General features: G+C 42.0%; 1 protein-coding gene and 1 pseudogene across 2 annotated transcripts; one reads left to right on the forward strand and one right to left on the reverse strand.

The window, feature by feature from the left end:
* Positions 1–167: 167 nt before the first annotated feature.
* Positions 168–24,209, forward strand: GPR143 (G protein-coupled receptor 143). Of its 2 annotated transcripts, XM_077343273.1 has the most exons (10): positions 168–283; positions 5,219–5,341; positions 6,191–6,441; positions 9,236–9,345; positions 12,522–12,616; positions 13,457–13,549; positions 15,565–15,674; positions 17,913–18,021; positions 18,748–18,865; positions 22,532–24,209. In XM_077343273.1, the coding sequence occupies exons 3-10, from the start codon at positions 6,198–6,200 to the stop codon at positions 22,829–22,831; spliced, it is 1,179 nt and encodes a 392-aa protein (XP_077199388.1). In that variant the 5' UTR covers positions 168–283; positions 5,219–5,341; positions 6,191–6,197; the 3' UTR covers positions 22,832–24,209. The 2 variants fall into 2 exon arrangements, with proteins under 2 accessions (XP_077199388.1, XP_077199387.1); XM_077343272.1 differs by lacking the exons at positions 168–283; positions 5,219–5,341 and having other exon boundaries at positions 5,364–6,441.
* Positions 16,491–17,710, reverse strand: LOC143840513 (DNA topoisomerase 2-alpha pseudogene; annotated as a pseudogene).
* Positions 24,210–24,401: the final 192 nt, after the last annotated feature.

Below are 24,401 nucleotides of genomic sequence, written 5' to 3' on the forward strand. Positions count from 1 at the left end.
CGCCCGCCCCGCGCGAAGGTGTGCGGAGGCATCGTCTCTGCCTGCTGTGCGGCCGCCGGGGCAAGGGGGGCGCGAGGCCACAGAGAGCCCTTGGCAAGCGCCCTCTCGCTTCCAAGTGTAGTGCCCCAAGGGCCACCGCGCTACGGCCAGCCACTTCCTCCCCCCCTCAGGAGGCGGAGCCCGCTGGACCCCCCCCCCCGGGCGCTTCCCAATGGCCGCTCCTTCCGCCGGGCTCGTGTCTGAGAGGAGCCTTGCTCGCCAGCCAACCGGCGGCGCTCCAGAGGTGCGCACCAAGCCACCTTTTATGATGGGGGGGGGGGGGGTCGTGCCGTGCCTGCTTAGCCGCCCAGCCGCAGAGAAAAGAGCAGTGGGGGGGGGTGGGGGTGCCCACCGTGCCCCCGGCAGCGGTTCTAGCGCCCCTGGCCTTGCGGCTTGGCCGCAGCCGCGCACTGAGTGATCCCGCGCGTCCTCTCGCCCTTTGAGCCGCCTGCGACGCAGCCGCCGGTGTCTCTCGGCCGAAAGGCAACCGGGAGTGGACCGCAGAGCCCCTCTAGCGGCTGCTGGAGAGAGGAGCAAGGGACTGGCGGCTCTGACGGGCGTCAAAGGGAGCAGGTTTAATCCCGGAGGGCTTGCTTTAAATGCAGGGATCCATCCGGGGGAATAAGGCGGTAAAACAGGGCATTTAGGAAAACTCTGACCGTTTGGGAAAGAGTGATTAAAATGTGGAATTTGCTGCTGGAGGATGTCGTGATAGCAACGTGAATAAACAACTTTACCAGGGACTACTAGCCATGGTGACAGAGGGGAACCTCCATGTTCAGAGAGGCACTAAACCTCTAAATCTCAGAGCCAGGAGACAACATCAAGAAGCAACATTTTGGCCTCTATGCCCTTCAGAGGAACTCAGCCACTGTGAAAGAGAACGCTGGGTGTCGTAGACCACTGGTTTGATCCAGCAGGACTCCTCTTATGTTCTTTCAGCTATCAGAACAGCTATCAGAAAGTGGAAGATTTTCCCACACTTTCTATTAGCCGGTGTTTGTATGTGAAGCAACTACTGGAATCCATCAACCCTGAAAAATGCATTCCATTCTCTGTTACAATATTATAAATGCAGGGACACCACTGGTCTATGTTGATAGTTTCAGGGGGCAACTGTGTCTAGTGGCACCTTGGAAACCAACAAGATTTTCAGGATAATGTGGGAATCATAGCTTGTGGGAAACACAGCAAAATGGAAAGCAGATGTTTGTCTGCACTTAGAAGAATGGGAAAATAATCTTGCTGAATATGCCATGATGGTGATAATAACTTATTTGAGAAACACATCAGTTACAAGATTTGAGAAGAGATGGGGGATGTTATGCAAATAGGAGTCAAATTTAGCATGAGAAGTAGTGTAAAATACTGTATACAGTTGTAGAATGAGAATCCTAAATATAACATGTTGAATATAAATGTAAGGAAGTGGATCTTGGGGAGAAACATTTTCTGTTTTCAACTAGAAGATATATAATAGTCCTCCCTTCTGTATTTTTGTTATGTTATCTGTTTACCAAAAGTACCAGTGAGTATGCAGAAATTGCAAAACTATGCAGTTTTAAGTATACAGCAATGATTACTAATTTAGTTGAAGAATAGATTAGTTACTAAATTTAAAATGTTGAATATAAATGTATCCCAACAGAAGTAAGTTTTATTGAATTTTATAAGCAGTATCTCAATAACCTATCAATGTAATGAAGGAGATGTTGGGGAAGAATATTTTCTATTTTATATAATCACCTTTTGCTATATCAAATTATATGTAATCCTTTTTCTTCAATTCCCCCCCCCCAAAATTGGTCTATCTCCAAGGGAAAAAGAGCCAGACTGGTTTTAAATAACTTAAATAACTTAGCATTAGGCTAAGAAGTTTTAGGATAATTATAATAGCACAAATGAGAAAACAGAACAACAAAAGTAAGTTCATGAATTAGCATATGTCCTAAAAAGGTAAAGGTATCCCCTGACCCTTGGGGTGACGCCCTCTAGCGTTTTCATGGCAGACTCAATACGGGGTGGTTTGTCAGTGCCTTCTCCAGTCATTACCGTTTACCCCTCAGCAAGCTGGGTACTCATTTTACCAACCTTGGAAGGCTGAGTCAACCTTGAGCCGGCTGCTGGGATTGAACTCCCAGCCTCATGGGCAGAGCTTTCAGACTGCATGTCTGCTGCCTTACCACTCTGCACCACAAGAGGCTCTATAGCATATGTCCTAGCACCCAGGTAATAGGTGACAAATCCAGGAAAGAAACCAGTTTGTTATCTGGTTTGCAGTTCCTGCCAAACCACAGTTCCTATGCAAAGGCAGCTGTTTGAGTTATCAGTATGGGATGGAGGCAGACCTGCCTGCTGCAAGGGCAGAACCTAAATTGATCTGTTACATATTTGGCTCATGCCTCTTCTATGGAGCTTAAGTTGGGCTCATAACAGCCCTGTAATTAGTCTGAGAGTAACCAGCCCAAGATTATACAGTGAAATTGTGGCACTGTGGGGATTTGAATTCTGGTTTTCCACTGAAGTCTAACTTCTACACCACACTGGTCCACAATCTGTACCTGACCAAATACAGACTCCTTACTGGTCAGCAGCTTTTGTTGGAGTTACTGGAACAGAGCTAATGATAAAAGAAGGTAACTCATAACACACGCTTTCCTTCTGCCAGGCCAAACACAGAGCCCCTTTGTGCTATGATATATTTGTCTAAGCATTTATTAGGGTGTTCCTGAAGGGATTGGATTCTCCCATTTCTCTCTTTCAACTTCCTTTTAACTGAACATTACATTTAAAAAAGAAGACTGTATACACACACACACACACACACTTGGGAATAAATCACATTGAACTCAGTAGGATCTAAACTTAAGAGGCTTAAGTTTCATACTTCTTCCAGTTACACATGTGTAGAATTTGATAGTATTTTGACTATTGTTCCCAAGCGGCTTAACATTTTTCATCTTGCACCAGTTCTGAGTGCCATTCAGAATAAATCTCCCTCTTGTGAACTCTGTGAAGGAGGCTACGGTAGTGAGTACACTTACAAGCATATATCCTATTGAATAAAGTGACATTTACTTCCGAGTATGCATGCACGGAACGGAGCTCTGTTCTAAGTTTCAGTTGTTTACCTCACCATGAAAATGTTTGTCATTCTTATTATATGCAAACCCTAAGTTTAAATAAGATTAATCAAAGTCACTTTTCCTTCTTTGGCTGTCTCTTTTGTCTTGCATCAGCAGTACTAAGACCATAAATAAAGTAGTAGTTCTGTAAGAGAATTTTCATGATTGATTATTAGAATGATGATAAATTAGTGTTGAGTGTTATTTGCTTAGCAAGAGGAAGTTGTGTACACATGCCTCATGAATGAGCTTGATGCAGGTATGATGGAAGGAAGGCTGCCTTTTGGTTCTCTCCCCCCACCCTCTGATAATCTGGGTTCTCAGATACAAATGCGTTCAACCTATTCCTTGTGCATCCTCCAAAGGCAATAGGTAAATTAGGAAAGCCAGATAAAAATTATGAAAACACTATTAAATTGCTTATTCTGAAGGGAAATTGGGATTCTGAATGTTAGGAAGCATTTTTCTGAATAGCAAGTCAGTAGTAGTAGTAGTAGAAGAAGAAACTTAATTTTTTAATAGCATGCCCTTCCCAGTTGGTTCAATATGGGTCACAATAAAATAAAACTTACAAATAAGTTTACACAGTTAAAAACAGTTAAAAACAATATTAATAAATTTTAATAAAGTATTTAAAAACGCCTCTAAAATCTTAAAGGTAAAGGTATCCCCTGTGCAAGCACCGAGTCATGTCTGACCCTTGGGGTGACGCCCTCTAGCGTTTTCATGGCAGACTCAATACGGGGTGGTTTGCCAGTGCCTTCCCCAGTCATTACCGTTTACCCCCCAGCAAGCTGGGTACTCATTTTACCGACCTCGGAAGGGTGGAAGGCTGAGTCAACCTTGAGCCGGCTGCTGGGATCGAACTCCCAGCCTCATGGGCAAAGCTTTCAGACGGCTGCCTTACCACTCTGCGCCACAAGAGGCTCTTCTAAAATCTTACTAAGGATGATTCCGTCATGTTGCGTGAGTCAGTATTTTAGAAATGGGGGTTTTATAGGCAGGGAGGACAGATGGACAAATTACTCTTTGCCTTGCTTTGGTTAGCCCTGACCAGCAAATGATATGACAGCGCTGCTATTCAAACTAAAAAGGGAAGGATAATACACTTATTGTTGTTATTCCCTTTTACCCTTTATTGTTGCAAAGGCCCTTTTAAAATTCCCTTAAAGTGTTTACATCTGGGCACTGGATCACAAGCTGGATAAACCTCAATACATGAATTTTAAATAGATAATTCCTTGCATTTGGGAATAGGAAGATGGCTCTTTCCACTGAAGGCTCTTTCCTTCCAATGAAAGCATACCAAATAAACTTAACAAGCAGTCCTAAATAACACAGCTCTAGAAAACACAATAAAAGGGCAATTTAAGTCACAATGCTTTTAGAATCATAGAGTTGGAAGGGGCCATACAGGCCATCTAGTCCAACCCCCTGCTCAACGCAGGATCAGCCGAAAGCATCCAAGAAAAGTGTGTATCCAACCTTTGCTTGAAGACTGCCAGTGAGGGGGAGCTCACCACCTCCTTAGGCAGCCTATTCCACTGCTGAACTACTCTGACTGTGAAAAAAAGGTTTCCTGATATCTAGCCCATATCGTTGTACTTATAGTTTAAACCCATTACTGCGTGTCATATTTGATGAAAACCAAGAACAACAACAATGTTGTGTCCATATTTTGTCCATTATGGCTGTATAATCCAAAATAAGAGTTAGCATTCCCCTATTACAGGGGTCTCTGGCCTCATGGAATCTGTGGACATTCTTGGAATTTTGAGAAGAGATAGTAGGTACTGCAACAAAATGTTAGGAGAGAACAGACACACAATGGCTGTCAGAAGGATCTCATCACAAAAATGCTGGAACAAAGGTGATGACACCTGAGTTATCCAATGTCATTTGGAAAAGCCAAGCTTTCAGGGAAGAAGCAATTGAGCATCAGAAAACACACTGGTAGCTGTCATGGTACCCATGGGCAGCACATTGGCTTGCCAAAAAACTTATTGAATAAAATTGTGTCAGTCTCTCTCTCTCTCTCTCTCTCTCTCTCTCAGAGTTGTGGTGAAGATAAAATGGAAGACAGAAGAACCAAGTAGGCTTCCTTGAGTTTCTTGAAGGAAGGGCAAGAAACATCACATTTTTGCTCCATTGTAGCAGCACCTATCATCAGGAACCAGGTGGAGAGGGGGCAATTACTTATTAACAGCAAGTGGCCTTAACAAAGTGGCATTGGCTGGGAAATAGCTAAATCACCCACAAACATGGATTCCAGTCATATGTTTCTGCTGTAGCTCAGCCATATAGAATTAGCATCTATGTCCCAGTTTGTATCAGTCAAAGCATGCAAAATCAGTGATAAAATTGTAATTAATGTATAATTAAGAGTTAGATAGTTTTGTACACAGAATGAATGTAGCTTTGGGATTATTAATCCAAATATAAAGGCTTATAGTGGGTGTGGAATTTAGCATTCCTTCCTGCTGTAAGCAACCTTTGTTAACTGAAGTTAAATCACTGACTTCATAGCCTATGAGACAACTTGAGTGATTTCTGAATGTAAACCTAACTGCTCAGCTAGCACTGGGCTAATCTCTAGTTAATTTGCAGTCAATTAAACACAATTTGTAGAACAAGCTTTAAACTGGGGCTGAAAAAAAACCCTTTTTCAGAGGATTCCTTCTGTCGGCTTGTGGTGCGTTCAGAGCTTGGACAGGTTTCCCTTTTTAATACATCTGTTGTGCAACTGGCAAGTTCTGAGTGAATGACTACCGATGCCAAGAGCGCAAGGGAACAAAAGAAACATGGTTAGGATTACGCTCTGTCCTAGCGAAGGCTCAAAGCCTGAGCTTGGTAGCTCCAGGGGATTTAGCAGCAGCAGCAGCAGCAGCAGCAGCAGCACATGATCCAGCCATCCCATGACTCTCATCACTGTAAGCTAAAGGGAAATATGAAAAAGTTCTAACTCCCTCCTGGAAACCAGAGGAGCTTCCACTTCATTCTATCTGTGGCCTTCTATTCCTATCCAGACTTTCTATGGCCTCGCCCCGATTAGAGACTTTTTGTTGCCCCAACCGGGATGCAGCTACACGACTGGTCTTGACTTTCCAACCGGAGGTCTTCTGTGGGGTTTGCATTGGCAGTGCATCAGCCAGTTTGCTGCTCAGCATCCTGCAGCTCCTCCCCAAGAAGGGGCAAGGCCCCCGGAAGATGCCTAAAGCCTCCTCTTCTACTACCATCCTCCTCCTCATTTCTGCCTGTGACATGCTCGGCTGCCTAGGTAAGCAGAATCCATGTGCCACACCAGGCCTTCAGCTACACAGTGGGGATTAGGAAGAGAAATGTACAGGATTTTTCTCTTTGATGGGATCTTAGTTTAAACCTTTCTGCTTTTGTGGTAAAGACTATTAGGGAATAACATGCCATTTCGATACTAGTAATCAGTAAGTTTTATTTCTGTAAGACTATTTTACTGAACTCATTCACTTCTCAAAACTATTTAGGACAAGTTTTCATGGGCAGCTGATTCTGTCTCCTGATTCAAAGATGCAAAAACCAATCTGTCTTGAATCTAAAATATGTAAATAGCTATTGCTGCAATCACGACATTTTAATGTTCCTTCTGTTCTTACTCTGCCCATAGTATTTATGTTGTCTCGGAAGGGTATTAGTCCAAATTCTTAGTATGAATGGAATTCTTAAGCTCTTCTACAACTAAAAGTATGACATTGACTGCAGAGAGTTACACACATATTTATACTAGGGACTAAGGATAGTTGCATTCATTAAAAAGGTATTTTTGAGAACATAGTGAGTATTTATTTGAAAGATTTATGTGATCTGAAGAGAAACCAGAATATATTTATTTGAAGATTCAGAAGAAAAATGGCAGCCATGTCACGTTTTAGATGTTTTAAATGTATAGTAAACGTTTAATGATTAGAACATTTATTTATTATTACAATTGTTGTATTTTCTTTTCAGCCAAAATAAATCTTAGAATAGCAACCAAAATGGTATAGAAGAATATATTGTACAGGTACTCTTGCTGGGAAGCTGTGATCAGAGACAGCCCCTGTTGCATGTGCCCTTTGGTTGGCTTCAAGCATACAGGAGACAGATTTGGTATAATTATGATGCAGCAAAGGAGATTTCATGAAAACCGAAAGGCAGCACAGCTAGCAAAGCAAGCAGTGGAACCTTTCTCCCTCCTGTGCTTTCTTTTTTGCATAGTTTTTTTTTGTGAAGAATTCTTCAGGGCTATACTAATTTTTACCTCTTCAGCATTCTGCTACCTAATTCCTACCTCTTACGTCATGGTTATCAAACTCATGCTTATTATATGTGATGTGTGGAATGGCTTTTTTTAAAGTCACTGCGGGAACAAACATCCTTTTAAGTTTCTCAGAGAAGACAGATCTCTCTAGAAGGATGAAATATAGTACTGTTCACAAGTCCTGAATAGCTTGTCAAAGATTGTGTGGACTGCTTGGATTGCCTAGATTGTCAACAGAGAGGTTTGTCTGTTTATACTTTGTCTGGTTCCTTTTTTCTGCCCCCATCTCCAAACCTCTCCTAAGGTTGACTGGTACCTTGCTATATTATTTCATTTCAAATAAGAACATAAGAAGAACCCTATTCAATCACACTGGTGATCTGTCTGGTTCAGCATCCTTTCTCACATAGTGGCCTACCACTTATGCAGCATTTTATCAGAGCTGACAAAATGTAAACAAAGAGGCAGTTCCCTATTTATATGATGGGGGTCTTCATTTGAACCCAAAAGAGAGTGTCAGACAACTGTCTTCCATAAATTAAAACTTCATGAATATTTAACATTATGAAAAACATGTGAAGTCTATCCAGATACGATTTGCTGTGTTCAGATCAGCTTTTGTATTTCCTCGCAACTAAACACAAGCTTATATTGGCTAGGGTAGGATGTACACTGGCTTCAACAGAACTCTAGTTATTTATTTAATTTTAATTTCTATCCCACCCTCTCAGCGAGCCAGCTCAGGGTGGTGTACATCGATGTTTCAATAACTTATAATAAGTTAAAAGAATTATTTAAAATTGAAAATTAAATTAAAAATTAAAAACATATTGAGCAAAAACGTCTGCAACCAGCAGTCCCAGTTCTAGTGCAGTCAGTTCTTCCAGAGCTAGTCTGGGGCATCTTACAAGTAGGGAGAACCCCCATAGCTTCCTGACACCACGCATAGCAAGCACAAGATCGATCCAGACAACAGGTAGCATACAGAAAATGTAAGGTCCAAGCAGCTTCAGCTTCCAGTGCCATATGCATATGTAGGATTGGTTTTTAAGTCTTGAGCTTTTAATCCCTGATTTATCTCAATTAATGAACTAAAGTCATAGTCTTCTCTCTGGTCAGTCATATGACTAAGACTGCAACTTGAAGTGGGGACTTGAAAGCAAACATGTGATTCCTGAGCTGCAGGAGCAACATGCCCTCCCTTTGACTTCTTGTGGACTTAGCACTGATTTCTCTCCTGGGAGGCTCTGCTGGTTTTAAGCAAAAAAGGGGTATTATGTTCACTCAGATTAGGGGTAGTCAAACTGCGGCCCTCCAGATGTCCATGGACTACAATTCCCATGAGCCCCCGCCAGCGCTGGCAGAGGCTCCTGGGAATTGTAGTCCATGGACATCTGGAGGGCCGCAGTTTGACTACCCCTGACTCAGATCATTGGTACAATTAACATTTTACATTGCGCACCACCGAAAGCTGATACAATTCTCAGTCTTCCCTTAAAATATTTCTGAGATCCTTTGGACGGTGCGGTGTCTTGGACCCCTGCTGATGGAAAGATTTGCAACATTTTTACCTGCTCCTTCCTGCAGCACCCATGAATTGCTGCTTCTGGAGGACAGAGGACCTTGCTTCCTGAAGCTGCATGATGGGGGGATTGGAGCTCTGCCCAGAAGGGGGGAAACTGGCAGGAATCCCCCCTCATTCCGTCTGTGGAGATCCTCTATAGGATTCATGCTGTGCCAAAACAGAATTAGCCGGTCATCGCATACTCATACTGATTTCCCCCCCCCCCCCCAATAGGTATAATCTTCAGATCAACTGTCTGGTTGGGGTTTCCAGGCTTCGTAGCAAACATATCTGTGGTGAACGGCACTGACGTGTGGCCTGCTGCCTTTTGTGTGGGAAGCGCGGTAGGTATCAAGCATCACCATGTGTCAGAACGATGAAATGCTACTGTGTGCTGCTAATCATGTCCTGTCCAGTTCAGGCAGTGAGCAGTAGAAATGACACAGTTGATTTGAAGACGTGCTTAAAACACAGTGTCCATTAAGTGGTCCCCAATAAAAAGAAATCTGAACATTATTCGAATATAATAATAATTATTATATATATTATATATTATTCTTATTAAATATATATTCTAATATAAATATAATAATGATAATAATAAATCCCTTTCTGCACCAGGACACAACTGAAGAATAATCAGCCAGAGTATGTGTCCAAACAGTAATTCAGAAGAGAGTCTGATGGTCAAGCTACCTATTGTGTAGGATTTTTATGATTTGATGGCTCTGCTGAGTCTTGCAAAGACCTTCTCTGCACCCAGGCTAGAATGGATTGGCGAACCAGTGGGACAAAATTTAATTAATGGGGGAAATTAATCAATAGGGCTGTGAATTAAGATCACATTTGGTAATTTTTGTTATAGTTATTGGACCTCAAATAAAAGGGGAGAATATTACAAGAGGTCCTTCTTCTATCAATCAGCAACAATTCTGAGATTTTTGTAAAATGAAAAAAACAAAAACACAATTAATCAATTGGCTAAACTGTAGGTGACCAATCAAAATGTCTTTTAAGCAGTTGGCAGCTTTTCTTTGCATTTATCCATTTTTTTCTACACATCATTGATTTTTTGAGATTAGGGAGAAGAAAACCGATGTTTAGGGTTGTAAGCAGTGTGATTAAATTGTGGCTCACCAAGAGCAGGTTGTTTGCCAGGGACAATGACAAATAAGTAAGACAAAATATAACGTAAAACAGAGAACTAAAGAGCAACGGTTGAAGAGAAAACTGGAGGGAGGGGGGAGAAGGTTGCAGGCCAACCGACATAAAAGAAGTATGCAGCAAAAATCCATTTCTTGCAGAGAAAAATGTCAGAACGTAAACACAGACATGAGAGATCAGTTATCTAGTTGTAGGAGGAAATGTGAATTATCCACAGATAAGTGCCATGGAATTCAGTTTCTTTGAAATCTTTATGTTCCAGTTTCCCATCAGTCTTTGCTATGGAAAATACATTGCAGAGTTATGTGGACATTATGGTGGTTACTCTTTACTTTTTATTTTTAGAAAAATCAATAAATATCTTAGATGTAAAAATAATTTCTTTTTTATACAAATGTGCTGATCCAAATAGTGAAGATCTGCTTGAGTATTACCAAGTAGGGTTGCCAACTCAGGATTGGGAGATTCCTGGAGATTTGGGGGTGGATCCTAGGGAGAGTGGGGTTTGGCAAGGCAGGGGAGACTTCAGTGGAGTATAATGCCACACACCCCACCCTTAAAAGCAACCATTTTCTCAAGAGGAACAGATCTCTGCAATTGTAATTCCAATCTCTAGGCCCCACCTGGAAGTTGGTATCACAAATAAAATTGTAGCACAGGCCTACCCATTCCATTGCATGTACCCAACCTCATGACTTGTGAAGCCAAAAAAAAAAAAGTTTATACCTAAAATGACAAAGATGTCATTGCCAGGACCCTGTGAAGCAGGGGTAGTCAACCTGTGGTCCTCCAGATGTCCATGGACTACAATTCCCATGAGCCCCTGCCAGCAAACGCTGGAGTGGGTGGGTGGTGGCAACATCATCCAAGGCTACATAGTCATGGATGCCGGTACCAGTATGCTGGCAGAGGTGGAGTGTCTATGCCTTAAGGGCATCACCTGCCTGGCACACACTTCAGCTGATAGTGAAGGATGCTCTGGGACTGGAGAGCTCTGTGAAGACCACTTGGGACACTGCCCCCTTCAAGATGTGATCCTTGCTCAAAACTTCTCACATTGCAACAAGTCTGCCCATCTGCTGCGCAAAATGCAGGAGGGGAGAGATGAGAAATTCCACCTATGTCATAGTGTGTTAACAGAGTGCCCAAGGCTTACAACACAATAGAGCTTATCTAGTATGCATGTGCAGGTAAGAATCAGAATAACAGACTCTTTATAAGCTAATATGGATCCTTTATTATAACAGTGCCAAGATGGAGAAAGCAGGCAAAGCATGGAGAAACAGTGTCAAAAACAGACGGATGGAAGTGTCCCTAAGTGTAACAATGTACACATCAAAGGGATAGCTGCAGAGCAGTAGAAAGCAACGATGTCACTGTCCTGGCCTATCTATATCTCTGACTCTCTTATAGTCCCCCTCTGAGATGTCTTGAGATGTCCATGGACTATAGTTCCCATGATAGGGGCTGATGGGAACTGTAGTCCATGGACATCTGGTGAGCTATAGTTTGGGCACACCTGCCCTAGTTCAAGGGATGGACCAGGGATTGGCCTCCATACTGAAGCTGGCTGTTCTTCCACATTCTCTCCCTTGGCAGTCAAACTGCAGGTGGGCATCCCCACCAGGATGCATCCTCTCTATATATACTGTAACCCCAGATATACTGTAATCCCATATACTGTATACTGTAACCCCAAATAAAAGGCAACATTGCTCTGCATTCAGGATGTGTGAGCTCTGCAAAGCCTGAGAACAACTTGCCTGCAAAAGTGTTCCTTGTAATTAAAAACAAAAGGGAGTTTATTCACAAGCCTTTCTCCTTTGCCCATGTTGAGCTGAGTCAAAATACCAGCAGCTATAGGCACACCCATACATCCATGATCACATTAAAATTCCCTATACAATTGTAGACCTGCACTTGGCCAAGGTAGAGCCAGTGGCTACTCCAGCTGAAATTTCCCACATGGCTCAGACTTTAAATCAGACTTTACCTCCAATACTGCACAAAGTTGTCCATGTTTAACATTTAAAGCCATATCTGATACTTTGGCTACGTATGTGGTCAAACCAATTTTACATATATCTACAACTTAAATATGTATAGACTATAACAGCTTTAGTATTTATAGAAGTAGCAATTTGGTGAATTAAATGTAGATGAAATTCTGCTATACTCACTTATACATCAGAGAAGGATATAGATGACATACCAATTTTAGTGGCCTTCATGCCTCTTGATGTATAGCTCAACATAGTTCATTAAATCGACCTGAACAAGCCATTTTTGAGTTTTAAAAAATGACGATGATGTAATTTCCAGCAGTGTGATTTGCAGGATATTTTCCCCTTCACAGATGTGGATCCAGCTCTTGTACAGTGCTGGGTTTTGGTGGCTGTTTTGCTATGCTGTAGACTCCTACTTGGTAGTTAGAAGATCAGCAGGACTAAGGTACAAAAATTATGTCATATAATATTTTTTAGGAATAGAACAATTGGTTGAATTCAAACAGTTTTACCATTGTGCTAGAGGGAGGAGGGAATTGTTTAACCTCTCAAAAGTCTCTGTTAGGAATCAGGGGACTCCAAACACACAAGTAGCCATGCAGGATGAGGCTGTAATAAAGAGACTACTTGGATCAATTTTCCCTTTTAGCCCAATAGTTTCAATATGACACAGCACTAGGGATGTCACTTCCAGTTTCAGAAATTCTTAGAGGATTTTTTTTTGAGAGGTAGTGACTAGGGAGAGAGACTTCAACAGGTTTAATATACCCTACAGTGTGCCCTCCAAAGCAAACTTTTTCTCCATCTCTGTAATCTGGAGATTAGTTATTCTGGAAATCTCCAGGCCCCACCTGGGGGTTGGCAACTCTGCAAAGCCCATTCTAGCTTGCAGAAACCAGACCTGTCAGATTTACTTTTCTTGGGCCTTAGTATATCTGTTAGGTTCAACTGTACCATCCTACCATTTTAATTTTTTTTCCATTGAAAGCGGGAACAACCATTTGGTTGGTTTTACTCTGCCTAATTATATTACAAAGTGTTTGGTCCTTGATGAAAGTTTGCCCAATCACATTGTTGACAATATATCTTAAATAAAAATAACATTGTACAAAGTCAGCCGCAAGATTAAACTGGGACTCCTCCTTTCTCTGAAACTGTAAATTATTTTGTCAATCAGTCTGTTGTTCACAAGAAGGAAGAAGAGATGGGTGCAATTTTGAAGATACTTCTAATATGTTTACCGTAATAACCCCATCATTTTGTTTCCTGTGTAATCTTTTTCCAGTACAATTGTGTTGTATCACATGATGACATGGGGCTTGGCAGTCCTGTTGTGTGTGGAGGGAATTGCTATGCTGTACTACCCTTCCGTTTCCAGGTAAGCATAAATTTGTCTAGCTTTTAGGATTGGCATGATATTTCTATAACTTATAAAGGTAAAGGTAAAGGTATCCCCTGTGCAAGCACCGAGTCATGTCTGACCCTTGGGGTGACGCCCTCTAGCGTTTTCTTGGCAGACTCAATACGGGGTGGTTTGCCAGTGCCTTCCCCAGTCATTACCGTTTACCCCCCAGCAAGCTGGGTACTCATTTTACCGACCTCGGAAGGATGGAAGGCTGAGTCAACCTTGAGCCGGCTGCTGGGATTGAACTCCCAGCCTTATGGGCAAAGCTGTCAGACGGCTGCCTTACCACTCTGCGCCACAAGAGGCTATAACTTATAGGCACATGCAATTTGTTTTTGAGGTTGTGTAGTTGCTTGGGTTCAGAAAGTAGCAGCTCAAAGGCCACCCACCTTAACTCTTCCCATGCCTCTTGATTGTGCCCTGCAAATCCTCTCAAGTTATTCCTCTACCTCCACAGCTGACCTCACTTCCGCTTTTGGGAAGGCTACTCAGGACATTTGGCACCCACTCTATTGGCTCTCACTGTCCCTGTCCAGGCACACATCACAAGAGTTCACAAAGTCCTGTTGAACATGCTCACCTTGGAGGATTAGGCCCCAGAAATTTTATTACAGAGGAGTGAGGCATTTCAGAACCAAAGAGACATATTGCTAGATGGGCCCTAGAGAAATGTTGTGAACTCCTCTCCAGGGGCAGGCCCCCAAGCTTTGCCATGACCATCATCTTACCTCTCCTCATTGTAGAGCTGGCCATGGGTTATGACTTAGTAAGGAGTCAGTGAGCAGGGGTTGGCTTCACTCTCTTGGCTCTTGTTGGTGTGGACCCTGTGAAGAAAAAGCATACATACAAAACTCACTGGACTTCTTTGAATTATCTCCAGTCAAACTCCTAAGGGCTAAACAACATACTTAAAGCAAAAGCAAAATTCAAATTCTGTGCTAATGTAAAAAGTATTTAACCCTTTCCCTCTGCAAGTTTCCTGAGTAGCTATCCCAAAAGCAGAAACGGGGCCAGCTGTGGAAGTGGAGGAACAATTTGGGAGGATTTAGAGAGCACAGTGAAGAGGCATGAGAAGGGTTGAGGCAACTCTTCTGCTTCCATAAATGACCTCCTCACCTGTGCATCCTCTGTTATGTCTGCAAATGTCAGAGTGAAACCATGCGCTTGCCAAGATCACCTCTACTTTGGTCAGAAACAAAAACTTTGATATCTGTGAAGCTTATTACGTACCGTAATTTGTCCTGTTGCCATTAGTGTTCATTTTCAGTTGCATTTACAGCCTTCTTCAGACATTTGTCTGCCTATTCAGTGGGCAGTGGGCAGTGGGATTGTATTTGCTGGCCCCACTAACAACAGCCATGCATTAAGTCAAAAAGTCTGCAACAAGGAGGCTGCATTTAGCTGCTTCCATATGATCAAGATCCTGGTTTTTGCAGTTTTACTGATGGTGTGGAGGAGGCCACGTTTGAACACACCCAGGGCTTGCTGGCAGCATTCAGCTAAATGCATAGGCATCTGGAAATGGGGCCAGCAAGAGAATTCCCAGCTCCCTCTATTTACTTTTGTTGAACCCAGAGACAGTAATTTGAAAAAGTTTTTCATATCCATACATTTTGTTAGCCATACACATGTACATTGAGTAAATATTTCGGCCCTTTAAAAAGAACATGAAACAAAATATCATTTTGTTAGCAGTTATTTTCCTTTGATTTGCGAAATTTCTGTTTTTGTTATAATAAAGTTTTTTTTTAAAGAAAATCTTTATTCACATTTCAGTTTAAAGATGGCATGAATAGCTATTTGAAGGGCCAATTCATTCGATCTCTTTCAGAGTCACAGCTCTACCAGGAACAGGAGTGACTCTGAATATACCAGCTAGTCTATAGGCAGCAGCACATGATAGATGTGCAGAAAACTGCTGAGCTGGAAAGTATTGTTATGGTAGAGGTAATGGAAGAGAATTCAGTGCTATTCCGTTCTTTCCTCAGTTGTGAAAACGGTTTGGAACATGCCATTCCTCATTATGTCACAACGTACGTTCCACTGGTACTTGTGTTGCTGGCCAACCCAATTCTTTTCAACAAGACAGTGACAGCAGGTAGGATTCTCAATGACAGTTTGGTTTTACTCATATCAATTCAAAACAAATATTAAAGATACTTACTAATAGATCACAGTTCCTTTTTGGATATGTACGCCATGAAACACAGGTAACTGGAAGAAAGAGATGCACTAGAAAATGAAAACTAAGTCCTGTGTAGCTCATGAATAATAATAAATCCACAGGCTGTTTAGTATGGTTCAAAGGAACAAATTAATTAAAATGTCCTTCACGCCCTTCTCCCAACAGAATGAACATAAAAGGGGTGAGGTGGCAGCAGGAGCACTATCTTTTGTGGGAGCCAAATCAGAAGGAATTCCTAGAAATTATGTGCTAGGCTGGCATGAACCAAGAAAGCACTGTCTATAAGGTCTGTAGAGAAACTAGGACAAGAGGCAGTGATGAGGCCAGAGAAAGGACTAAGGCAGAAGAGACAAGCAGGTTGGTTAGTGGATATTGGGGGTGAGACAAAAGCATTATGGGATGCTAGGAAAGGAGAAGCAACATTGATGAGGGATGGACCAGAACCAATGGGATGAAATTAATTCAAAAGGAATTCTGTCTAAACCTCCGTAAGAAGTTCCTGACAGTTAGAGCGGTTCCTCAGTGGAACACGCTTCCTCAGGAGGGGGTGGGTTCTCCATCTTTGGAAATTTTTAAACAGAGGCTAGATAACCATCTGATGGAGAGGCTGATTCTGTGAAGGTACAAGGGGGTGGCAGGTTACAGTAGATCAGCTATTGGGATGTGAGTGTCCTGCATAGTGCAGGGGGTTTGACTAGATGACCCATGATGTCCCTTCCAACTCTTATTCTATGATTCTATGAAAGCAATCTTTGGACTAGAACAGCCTTTCTCAACTTTTTTACAGGCTTCAAGAAGTTCCAGAAGTAGTGTGATTGTGCAGATATCCTGAGCTAGGGCTATAAAAGTTGAGGAAGTGTATCTTATAACCATTGAATATAGATACAACGCAGCATATGTATTAACTCAAATGCCATTTCCGGATAGTTGAGAAAGAAACCCTTTCAACTGAGAAAGGGTTAATGTGTTACCACATTGCTTGAAAGTACACAAAGGACTGGGAGAAACTGAATGAGGCTCTGTGAGCTTAGCCAGAATAGAAAGCTTCCAATATTCTCTGCATGCACTTTCTACTGTAAATTTGGTACTGCAGATATTGCAAAGTTTAGCAAAGTTTAGCTAAATATCCATTTTGTCCACCTCTAACTTTCTTCTCATCGTCATAATTGTTGCTGGAAGTGAAAAGCTGCCAGAAAATAAGAGCTGGCACATAGACTTTCTCCACTTTGAATTCTATGACAAGAATCCCTTTTCCATTATTCCATAACGAGATCACAATATTTCCTGGATCAGTTGTAATGCTCTCATCTCTCTGCTTGTTATAAGAAGTTTTGACTCGGATTTCATAATTTTTTTAATAGAAACTAGGTACAAATGTAACTTCCTTGGTTGAGTCCCACATCTTCATCAAGACCCACATTTGCTGTGTCACTTGCTCCACAGAACCAATGTACTATGTACCAGGCCAAAGCAATATAATCTCCAGGTGTGTTTTCTTCTGGGAAATCCTTTCAGTAGACAGTCTTTTGACATCAGTCTCTTATCTCTCTCGGAATTTCAATCCATTGGCTTAAACTAGGACAAGGAAATGCCACGATCCATGGAGGGCTTGTGAGGAGAGCAGGTAGAAGAACAAAAAGTCCCTGAGACCGTTTATGCACTGGAGATTTCATGTTGTGCTGCAGGCTGGCGTTTTAGTCGTAGCAGGTTGCTCCACCTCTTCCTGCACCCACATGGGGAGCATTTGGCCTGGTGCACCTCATCCACCCCCTACTTGTGCTCCTGCATGGGAGCTGGGGCAGTGAAGTTCCCAGTGCATAAATCGTCTGATAGAAACCAACATGGGGCTGAGGAAGAAAGGAAGAAAATGAGGACTTAAATTAGGCTGCAGAACAGGAGCTGAGGTAAAATAAGTTGACCCAGTCATCAGCTACACCACCAACAGTCATTGTTAGTTTAATGAACCTAACAGCCAACAAAGAAGCAATGGTAGGAGGAGAAAAGAGGCTAAAATGGGGAGAACCATGTACACTTCCTTGAGTTCCTTGAAGGCAAGATGGAATAAAATATGATACAAACATGTAAGAGTTTAAAACCTCTATGCCTATTCCATAACTAACATGACCAACATATTTTCCTTCTCCTTGCCAGTTGCTTCTTTACTGAAGGGCAGACAAGGGATCTATACCGAGAATGAGAGACGTCTGGGAACAGAGATCAAAGTCCGTTTTTTCAAAATTATGCTGGTCTTTGTTATTTGGTAAGATACATATTTCCAAATTTCAAGCTATATTGTGTAGAATCTCTATATTGTGTAGAATTTACTGCTTGGTTTTGTATCAGCTCCATACATTGGTGAATAGATGCTGCAGTGTTTTGCATATGTTTTGCCTATAAATGGAACAGTTACTTATGGCTTTCTTCCATATGTAATATATAACACAGAATCTCCCCTTCAGATCTGTATCAGAGTATGGCTTGGATATAAATGAGCAAATTTTAATTCAACTGTCTTCCTACAGAAAAGTAGAAAAGAATGGCTTCTTGGCTTTAGATCATACAAATGGGGTCTAATACCATATATCCTGTGTTTGCAGTTAAGAGCGAGTTTGGTGTAGTGGTTAGGAGTGAGGACTTTTAAGCTGGCATACCGGGTTCGATTCTGCACTCTCCCACATGCGGCCAGCTGGGTGACCTTGGGCTCACCACAGCACTGATAAAACTGTTCCGACTGAGCAGTAATATCAGGGCTCTCTCAGCCTCACCCACATCACAGGGTGTCTGCTTGTGGGAGAGGAATGGGAAGATGAATGTAAGCCGCTTTGAACCTCCTTCGGGTAGAGAAAAGCGGCATATAAGAACCAACTCTTCTTCTTCTTGGCCATGAAACTTAAAAATGAATGCAAATGCAATTATGTTTTGACAAACAAGTACAATTATGCTTTAAAAACATCAAATTACCTTTCTACCTTTGTACCCATCACAGCTGGTCATCAAACATTATCAATGAGAGCCTTCTGTTTTACCTGGAAATGCAACCCAATATCAATGGAAGCCCCTTGAAAAGTGTTCGAAATGCTGCACTGATCACCTGGATTATAATGGTAAATAATAACAATCTCATTTTTTAAATGTGCTACATAAACTATTAACATTGATATTATTACTCACCAATAGCATGTTAAAATCTTCATCCAGTTAGATGTTATCAGCCTTCTTTGAGTCTTGTATTGTTCAAAGGAGAAAAGTTGAGGATCTGTATGGTGCACTATGGGATTTGCCAGTCAAAAGGAAACCTCTGGCAGTAAATGGCTGAGCTACCTCAGTGTCACAGACACACAGGGCAGGCATGAGTGTCTTCTGCTGCCAGCAGCTGACTTGTTCTAATTCTAGAGTGACAGAGTATACAGGAAGGAGTAGGAGAGGAAGGAGACAGATGTAGGTGAACTGTCTCTCCCAATATGTCTTTGTGGACCAACAATGACCCCCCAGGTTACCATCTACTGGCTGTTTCCCCAGTTAAAATAGTGCAAAGGGTTTTGCTTTAGCAGTTTCCTGAGGAGATGATGGGGGAGCCAACGTCAGATGTTTTTAAGAGGTGCTGCAAGGCCATTTTATTCCCTGGGGCTTTTCATGTGGTATAGGCTACAGATATTTTGGATGGGGGTTATTTGAGTCTTTATTGTATTTTGTATGCTTTTAAAATTCACATGAAAACAGCCTTGAGCCACCAAGAAAAGGTGGGATATAACGATGGTTGCCCAAAAAATTAATATAAATGTAAAATAAATGAATAATAAATCAGAAATGAGGAGGCAGGATCTGAGGAAACGTCAGGCCAAGAGAAACAGGGCTTAATGGGGGGGGGGAGCCTTATTCTCTCTCTACCTTATGAGGGGGAAGAATGTGGAAGGAGGGTCCAAGGAGTGTCTGCAGAAAGCAGGAAACACACAGTCTCATGGTCTGAAGTAATTATCCCCCCAAATTTGGCAGCAGGCCAGTACTTCTTGCTGCCAGAATGACATGCAGACTTGTTGCTGTTTAATCCTTTGATACCCACGCAGTGACTCATCACTGCGTTTAGACCCAATCAGTCCCATCTATTGCTTTCCCTGGAGTTGTAGCATTTCTCTCTTCTGCATTGTAGCATCTGTCATCCTTATCACCGCCAGTGCTGCTTTCCTCTCATCTGCTTCCTACTCTTTCTTCCACTATCTCTTCTCCTAATGGCACAATAGACCTTCCATTACTTTCTTTACTTTACACGTTATCTGTCTCTGTACCCTTGATGTCACTGGTTCTTTTCCATTGTTTTGGATTATCTCTACTCAACACTCCCGTCTGTTCTCTCACATTCTGTATAGCCCCCCCCCTGCCTGTTTTTGAATTTTTCTCCCTTCACCACCAACACAGTCCTGTGCCTGCTGGATAACTAAGCTACAATCCTTCCACAATCCTATTGCTAGCAATTACACTTTCTCAGAATATGGACAACACTAGACAGTACTGGAGTCAACTTGGGCAGCTTCATCCAATTAAGTTCTTTGGCTTGTATTTCATCTATAATATGCAAGATCTAGCATGATCATGATTCCTACATGCCGTATCCTATCTTCTCTGTCATTCCTGCGTGCCTAGGCCTACAATCTGCTGACCTTCCACTTTATTCAAAGATTTACATGTTATCACCTGTCTGTTCTCATTCCTTTCTGATCTTCTCTAAGGATAGATTCAAATGAGTAGCCATGTTGGTCTGAAGTAGCACAATAAAATCAGAGTCCAATAGCACCTTTAAGACCAACAAAGATTTATTCAAGGCGTGAGCTTTCGAGGGCAAGCACTTGGTCAGTTCATAGTCTGAGGAAGAGTGCTTGCACTCAGAAGCTCACGCCTTGAATAAATCTTTGTTGGTCTTAAAGGTGCCACTGGACTCTGATTTTATTGTGCTTTCTGATCTTCCACAGCCTTCTGGTGTTTTCTGTGAAACACTCGTTCCTGAGGCTGCCCTTGCTGTACCGATGCCAAGACTCAGGGACAGCTCTGGGCAATGTTTTTGGCCCAAGGGAAAGGGAGCAGGCTGCATATTGTATTATATGTCTTTCTAAATGGCCATTCATCTCCTTCCGTGTCTTTTCAGACTTTAATATTTGAGTGTCCTGGTCTCATAGCAAAAAATTTCCTGGTGCCTAATTCTTTCCTGTCTCACTGTTGTAGGACTGACTAAAGTCCTACTTAATATAAGAAAGTTAAAACTGTGTGTCAAAAACAAATCAGGTATTCTTGTGTGAGCAGTGGCAGCCATGGTATCTCCTTCGTTTTTCTTGTCAGATTGTAATTTCCTTATACATCTTCCTATCTTCTCCATGCAACCCCACTTTGTTCTCATCCTGGAGGCTCAAAGCAGCTTATCAAATGAAAAAATACTTCAAGGGTATCCTATTATATTGTCACTGCTAAGTCACAAAGTTGTCAGTGCAGCTGATGGTTCTGCCAGCATGTTCCCTATGAGGACACAGCCGTGAGTCATGGACTAAGAGTAAGCCAGCCTCTGACTAAGCACAAATACCTGAAAGAGTGCATATGTTCAGCCTTGACCTTACTCATCCAGCACAAATTATTTCATGTGGCTGGGGATAAACGTGCTATTGTCTGCTGATAAATCAAAGGGCATGTCCTCTACATTCTAATCCTATTTTCCACATCACCTATACAGGAACTGATTACTTCTGGGTTGGTACTTTAGGATAAATGTAACTTCCAGAATATCTTGCATCGAGCTAGGAGAAGACAGGAATATGTGATGTCATTCCAAAACCTGAAGATTCAGATCCCATCACTAAAGGCTTGCAAGATAAGGAATGACTAGGACCACTATTTTTAACCACTATTCTTCCCTAACTAAAAAGCTCAGGCCACTACCCTGACTTTTTAATGTCATTCCCTGTAACTGATGGTATTTATTGAGGACCCAAAAAGATTATTCTACTTCCTCTGGCACAGTGGTCCCCAACTTTTTTATCACCAGGGACCGGTCAACACTTGACAATTTTACTGAGGCCCGGGGATAGTCTTTTGTCGAGAGACGTTGCCGCCACCGCCTGAGCCCCTGCTCCACTTGCTTTCCCACAGGTGCCCCTGACTTCCCGCTGCCCGCTGGGGGACACTGCCAGCAGCAGTGTCTAGGCAAATATTGGCCATGGGTGCCAACATGGAAAAATGTAATATATATGTCAAACTGCCATGTGGATTCCTGGTATTGCCAGCATTACATGAAGACACCATACCTTTCTCTGTCATTTATGCTTGCTTTGAGGTTCTGCTTCTCTCCTCCTGTATAGGCACATTTCTCACGGAAGCTCCGTGGGCAGGCCACCACTGCCTCAACAATTTCTATATCACTGACTTAAAAATGAAAAGAACTAGTCATCTGAGACAATTTTCTGCAGCTATATAGAATGTAACGCTGCAAAGGCAGAACAAGCTGGAACTCTGCTGCCACATAATCACTGAACTCTGAGCAGTGTCACAACTGTGCCATGCCTTGTACCATTTTTGGCCATGCTCTGTATTTGAACTGTGCTCTTATATACTTTACTTATTTGTGTATTTATCACATTTCTATCCTTTCCTCTCCTAAGGCTCATACGTCATGTGAATACAAAAGTGAATTGTTTCTTTAGGACTATTTCTGCCAAAATCTCGTAAGTTCATAATCATAATGATTTGCCTTCCCTTCCTGAGATAATATCTCCCTGTTATCTGTCCTCTAGGGAGTACTGAATCCAATGCAAGGTTTCCTCTTCACTCTGGCTTTTTACGGATGGACTGGCTGGAAAGTGGACCTGCCGTGGCGAAAAAGTGAAATACCCTGGGAGTCCCTGTCTACATCCAATGCTACTGAAAACACCTATGCGTTGCCGGGTGGGAACTCGGTGAATTTCCATGATTCAAAGAAAGCAGCTATTGCACCTAACCATCAGACAGATGAGACCTTAAGCATGCTGTCTGAAGGAAACCTTGCCAGTGATGATAGGCTAACTAGGAACTCTCCTGTCTACCAAGGCTGGTAATTTGCACAACCACAGGCCTGGTGAAAAATCAGTGTTTTTCAGTATTCAGTTCACATTTCCAGCTGCCAGTCCTCAAGTGTATAGTACTCCACCAGAGAGAAGTAAATATGTGACCCCAGCCACAAAGGAAACCGTTTACTTCTTCCTGTCCCCTTACCTCACTCACTGCCTACATCACTCTGTTTTGATTGGACTCTATTTCTAGCCCTTTTTCTGTACCGCTAGATGCTCTTCTTGAAGTGGGAGGGGATAAAATGCTTTAAAATGTCTGCAGGAACAAAAAGAAACGCAATGTTAATTTTCAAAAGAAAGTTACAGTGTATGGGATTACTGGAAGGTTCTTGAGATAACATAGACATTATTGGCATCACAATCTTTGGTTTAGCTTCTAGTGTAGCCTGTATGTCTAGCAGAATATAGTTTTATTTAACACACACATCACTATGGAATCATCTAATTCTGACTTTCCTGACAAGATGGTAAGGAGACTCTAAATAGCTGTTGCCTTTTATTAGAAATGTATAGAACAATCTGCATTTTATTTGTTGTAGCTTTCCTCTTGTGGTATATGGAAGACCTTGCTTTGTTGGAGCCATCTTATACTTCCCTCTGGACTTTTACTAACTTATATTTATTTTAATAAATACTATGGGCATCTTCTAGTACATGTTTGCCTCTGGGATGATTTGTATAGAAAAATACATGCAAGAAAGTAACATATTTTTAGAGGCTATTTGCAGATGGTAAGTTTAGGCAAAATCCATAACATTGATCCTGTTTTCTCCCCTTAATGCAGACCTTTAATGCGTTCTACAGAATACCATGTGAGAGAAACTCAAGAACCTGGAGTTCATCAATTTATCTCACATGGTATTCTGTAGAGAGGATTAAAGGCCTGCATTTAGGTTCACATATTCATGAAGTTAAATCTCCTGGGTTAGGCACTGGTTATATGCATATACCTTTCACCCTGCCATGGTGGGAGGGGAAATTGTCCAATTATGGTTGTTTGCATGAACCAAATGTTATGCTACATACATGGTGAGAGGCCTGCTCACTGCATTATGATGTGTTCTTTTCGTGATATCAAAAGATCATAGCTCAGTGGCAGAACACATTTTACATGCCAAAAGTCCAGGCTCAATCACTGGCTTATCCAGTTAAACTTAAAGAATATCATGTAGCAGGTTGGAGAAAGCCTCTATCCATTGCCAATCATGGTGACTCGTATGGGCTTAGCTAGACCTATGGTCTGATTCCATATAGAGCAGCATGATATGTAAATATACCAAAGAAAGGGCTATGGTAATTAGCCTTTTAGTGCTGCAGTAAGAAAGTTAAGTAAGTAAATCTGTAACTTTCAGAAAATAAAACTATTCTGTGCTTTTAGTGTGTTTCTATCATTGTTCTATTCCTGCCCAAGAATGAGCCCAGTTGTTACTAAACAAAGCGTCCAGTTTCATAATTTCTTCATGGCATGTATCCGTTGGGCACATTTCACACTCATGTCTCTTTACAAAGGCAAAGGCCTGGCCTCTGGGTTAGCTGTTCGAAATATCCTCCAGCAGAC

Source organism: Paroedura picta, chromosome 6, assembly GCF_049243985.1.
Source record: "Paroedura picta isolate Pp20150507F chromosome 6, Ppicta_v3.0, whole genome shotgun sequence".
NCBI classification, from domain to species: domain Eukaryota; kingdom Metazoa; phylum Chordata; class Lepidosauria; order Squamata; family Gekkonidae; genus Paroedura; species Paroedura picta.

Excerpts from the sequence above, each read along its gene's own strand:
- GPR143 (XM_077343273.1), top strand. The coding sequence starts at position 6,198 with ATGGCCTCGCCCCGATTAGAGACTTTTTGTTGCCCCAACCGGGATGCA. Across the intron at positions 9,346-12,521 it reads CCTTTTGTGTGGGAAGCGCG|ATGTGGATCCAGCTCTTGTA; the intron begins GTAGGTATCAAG and ends TCCCCTTCACAG. Across the intron at positions 12,617-13,456 it reads AGAAGATCAGCAGGACTAAG|TACAATTGTGTTGTATCACA; the intron begins GTACAAAAATTA and ends ATCTTTTTCCAG.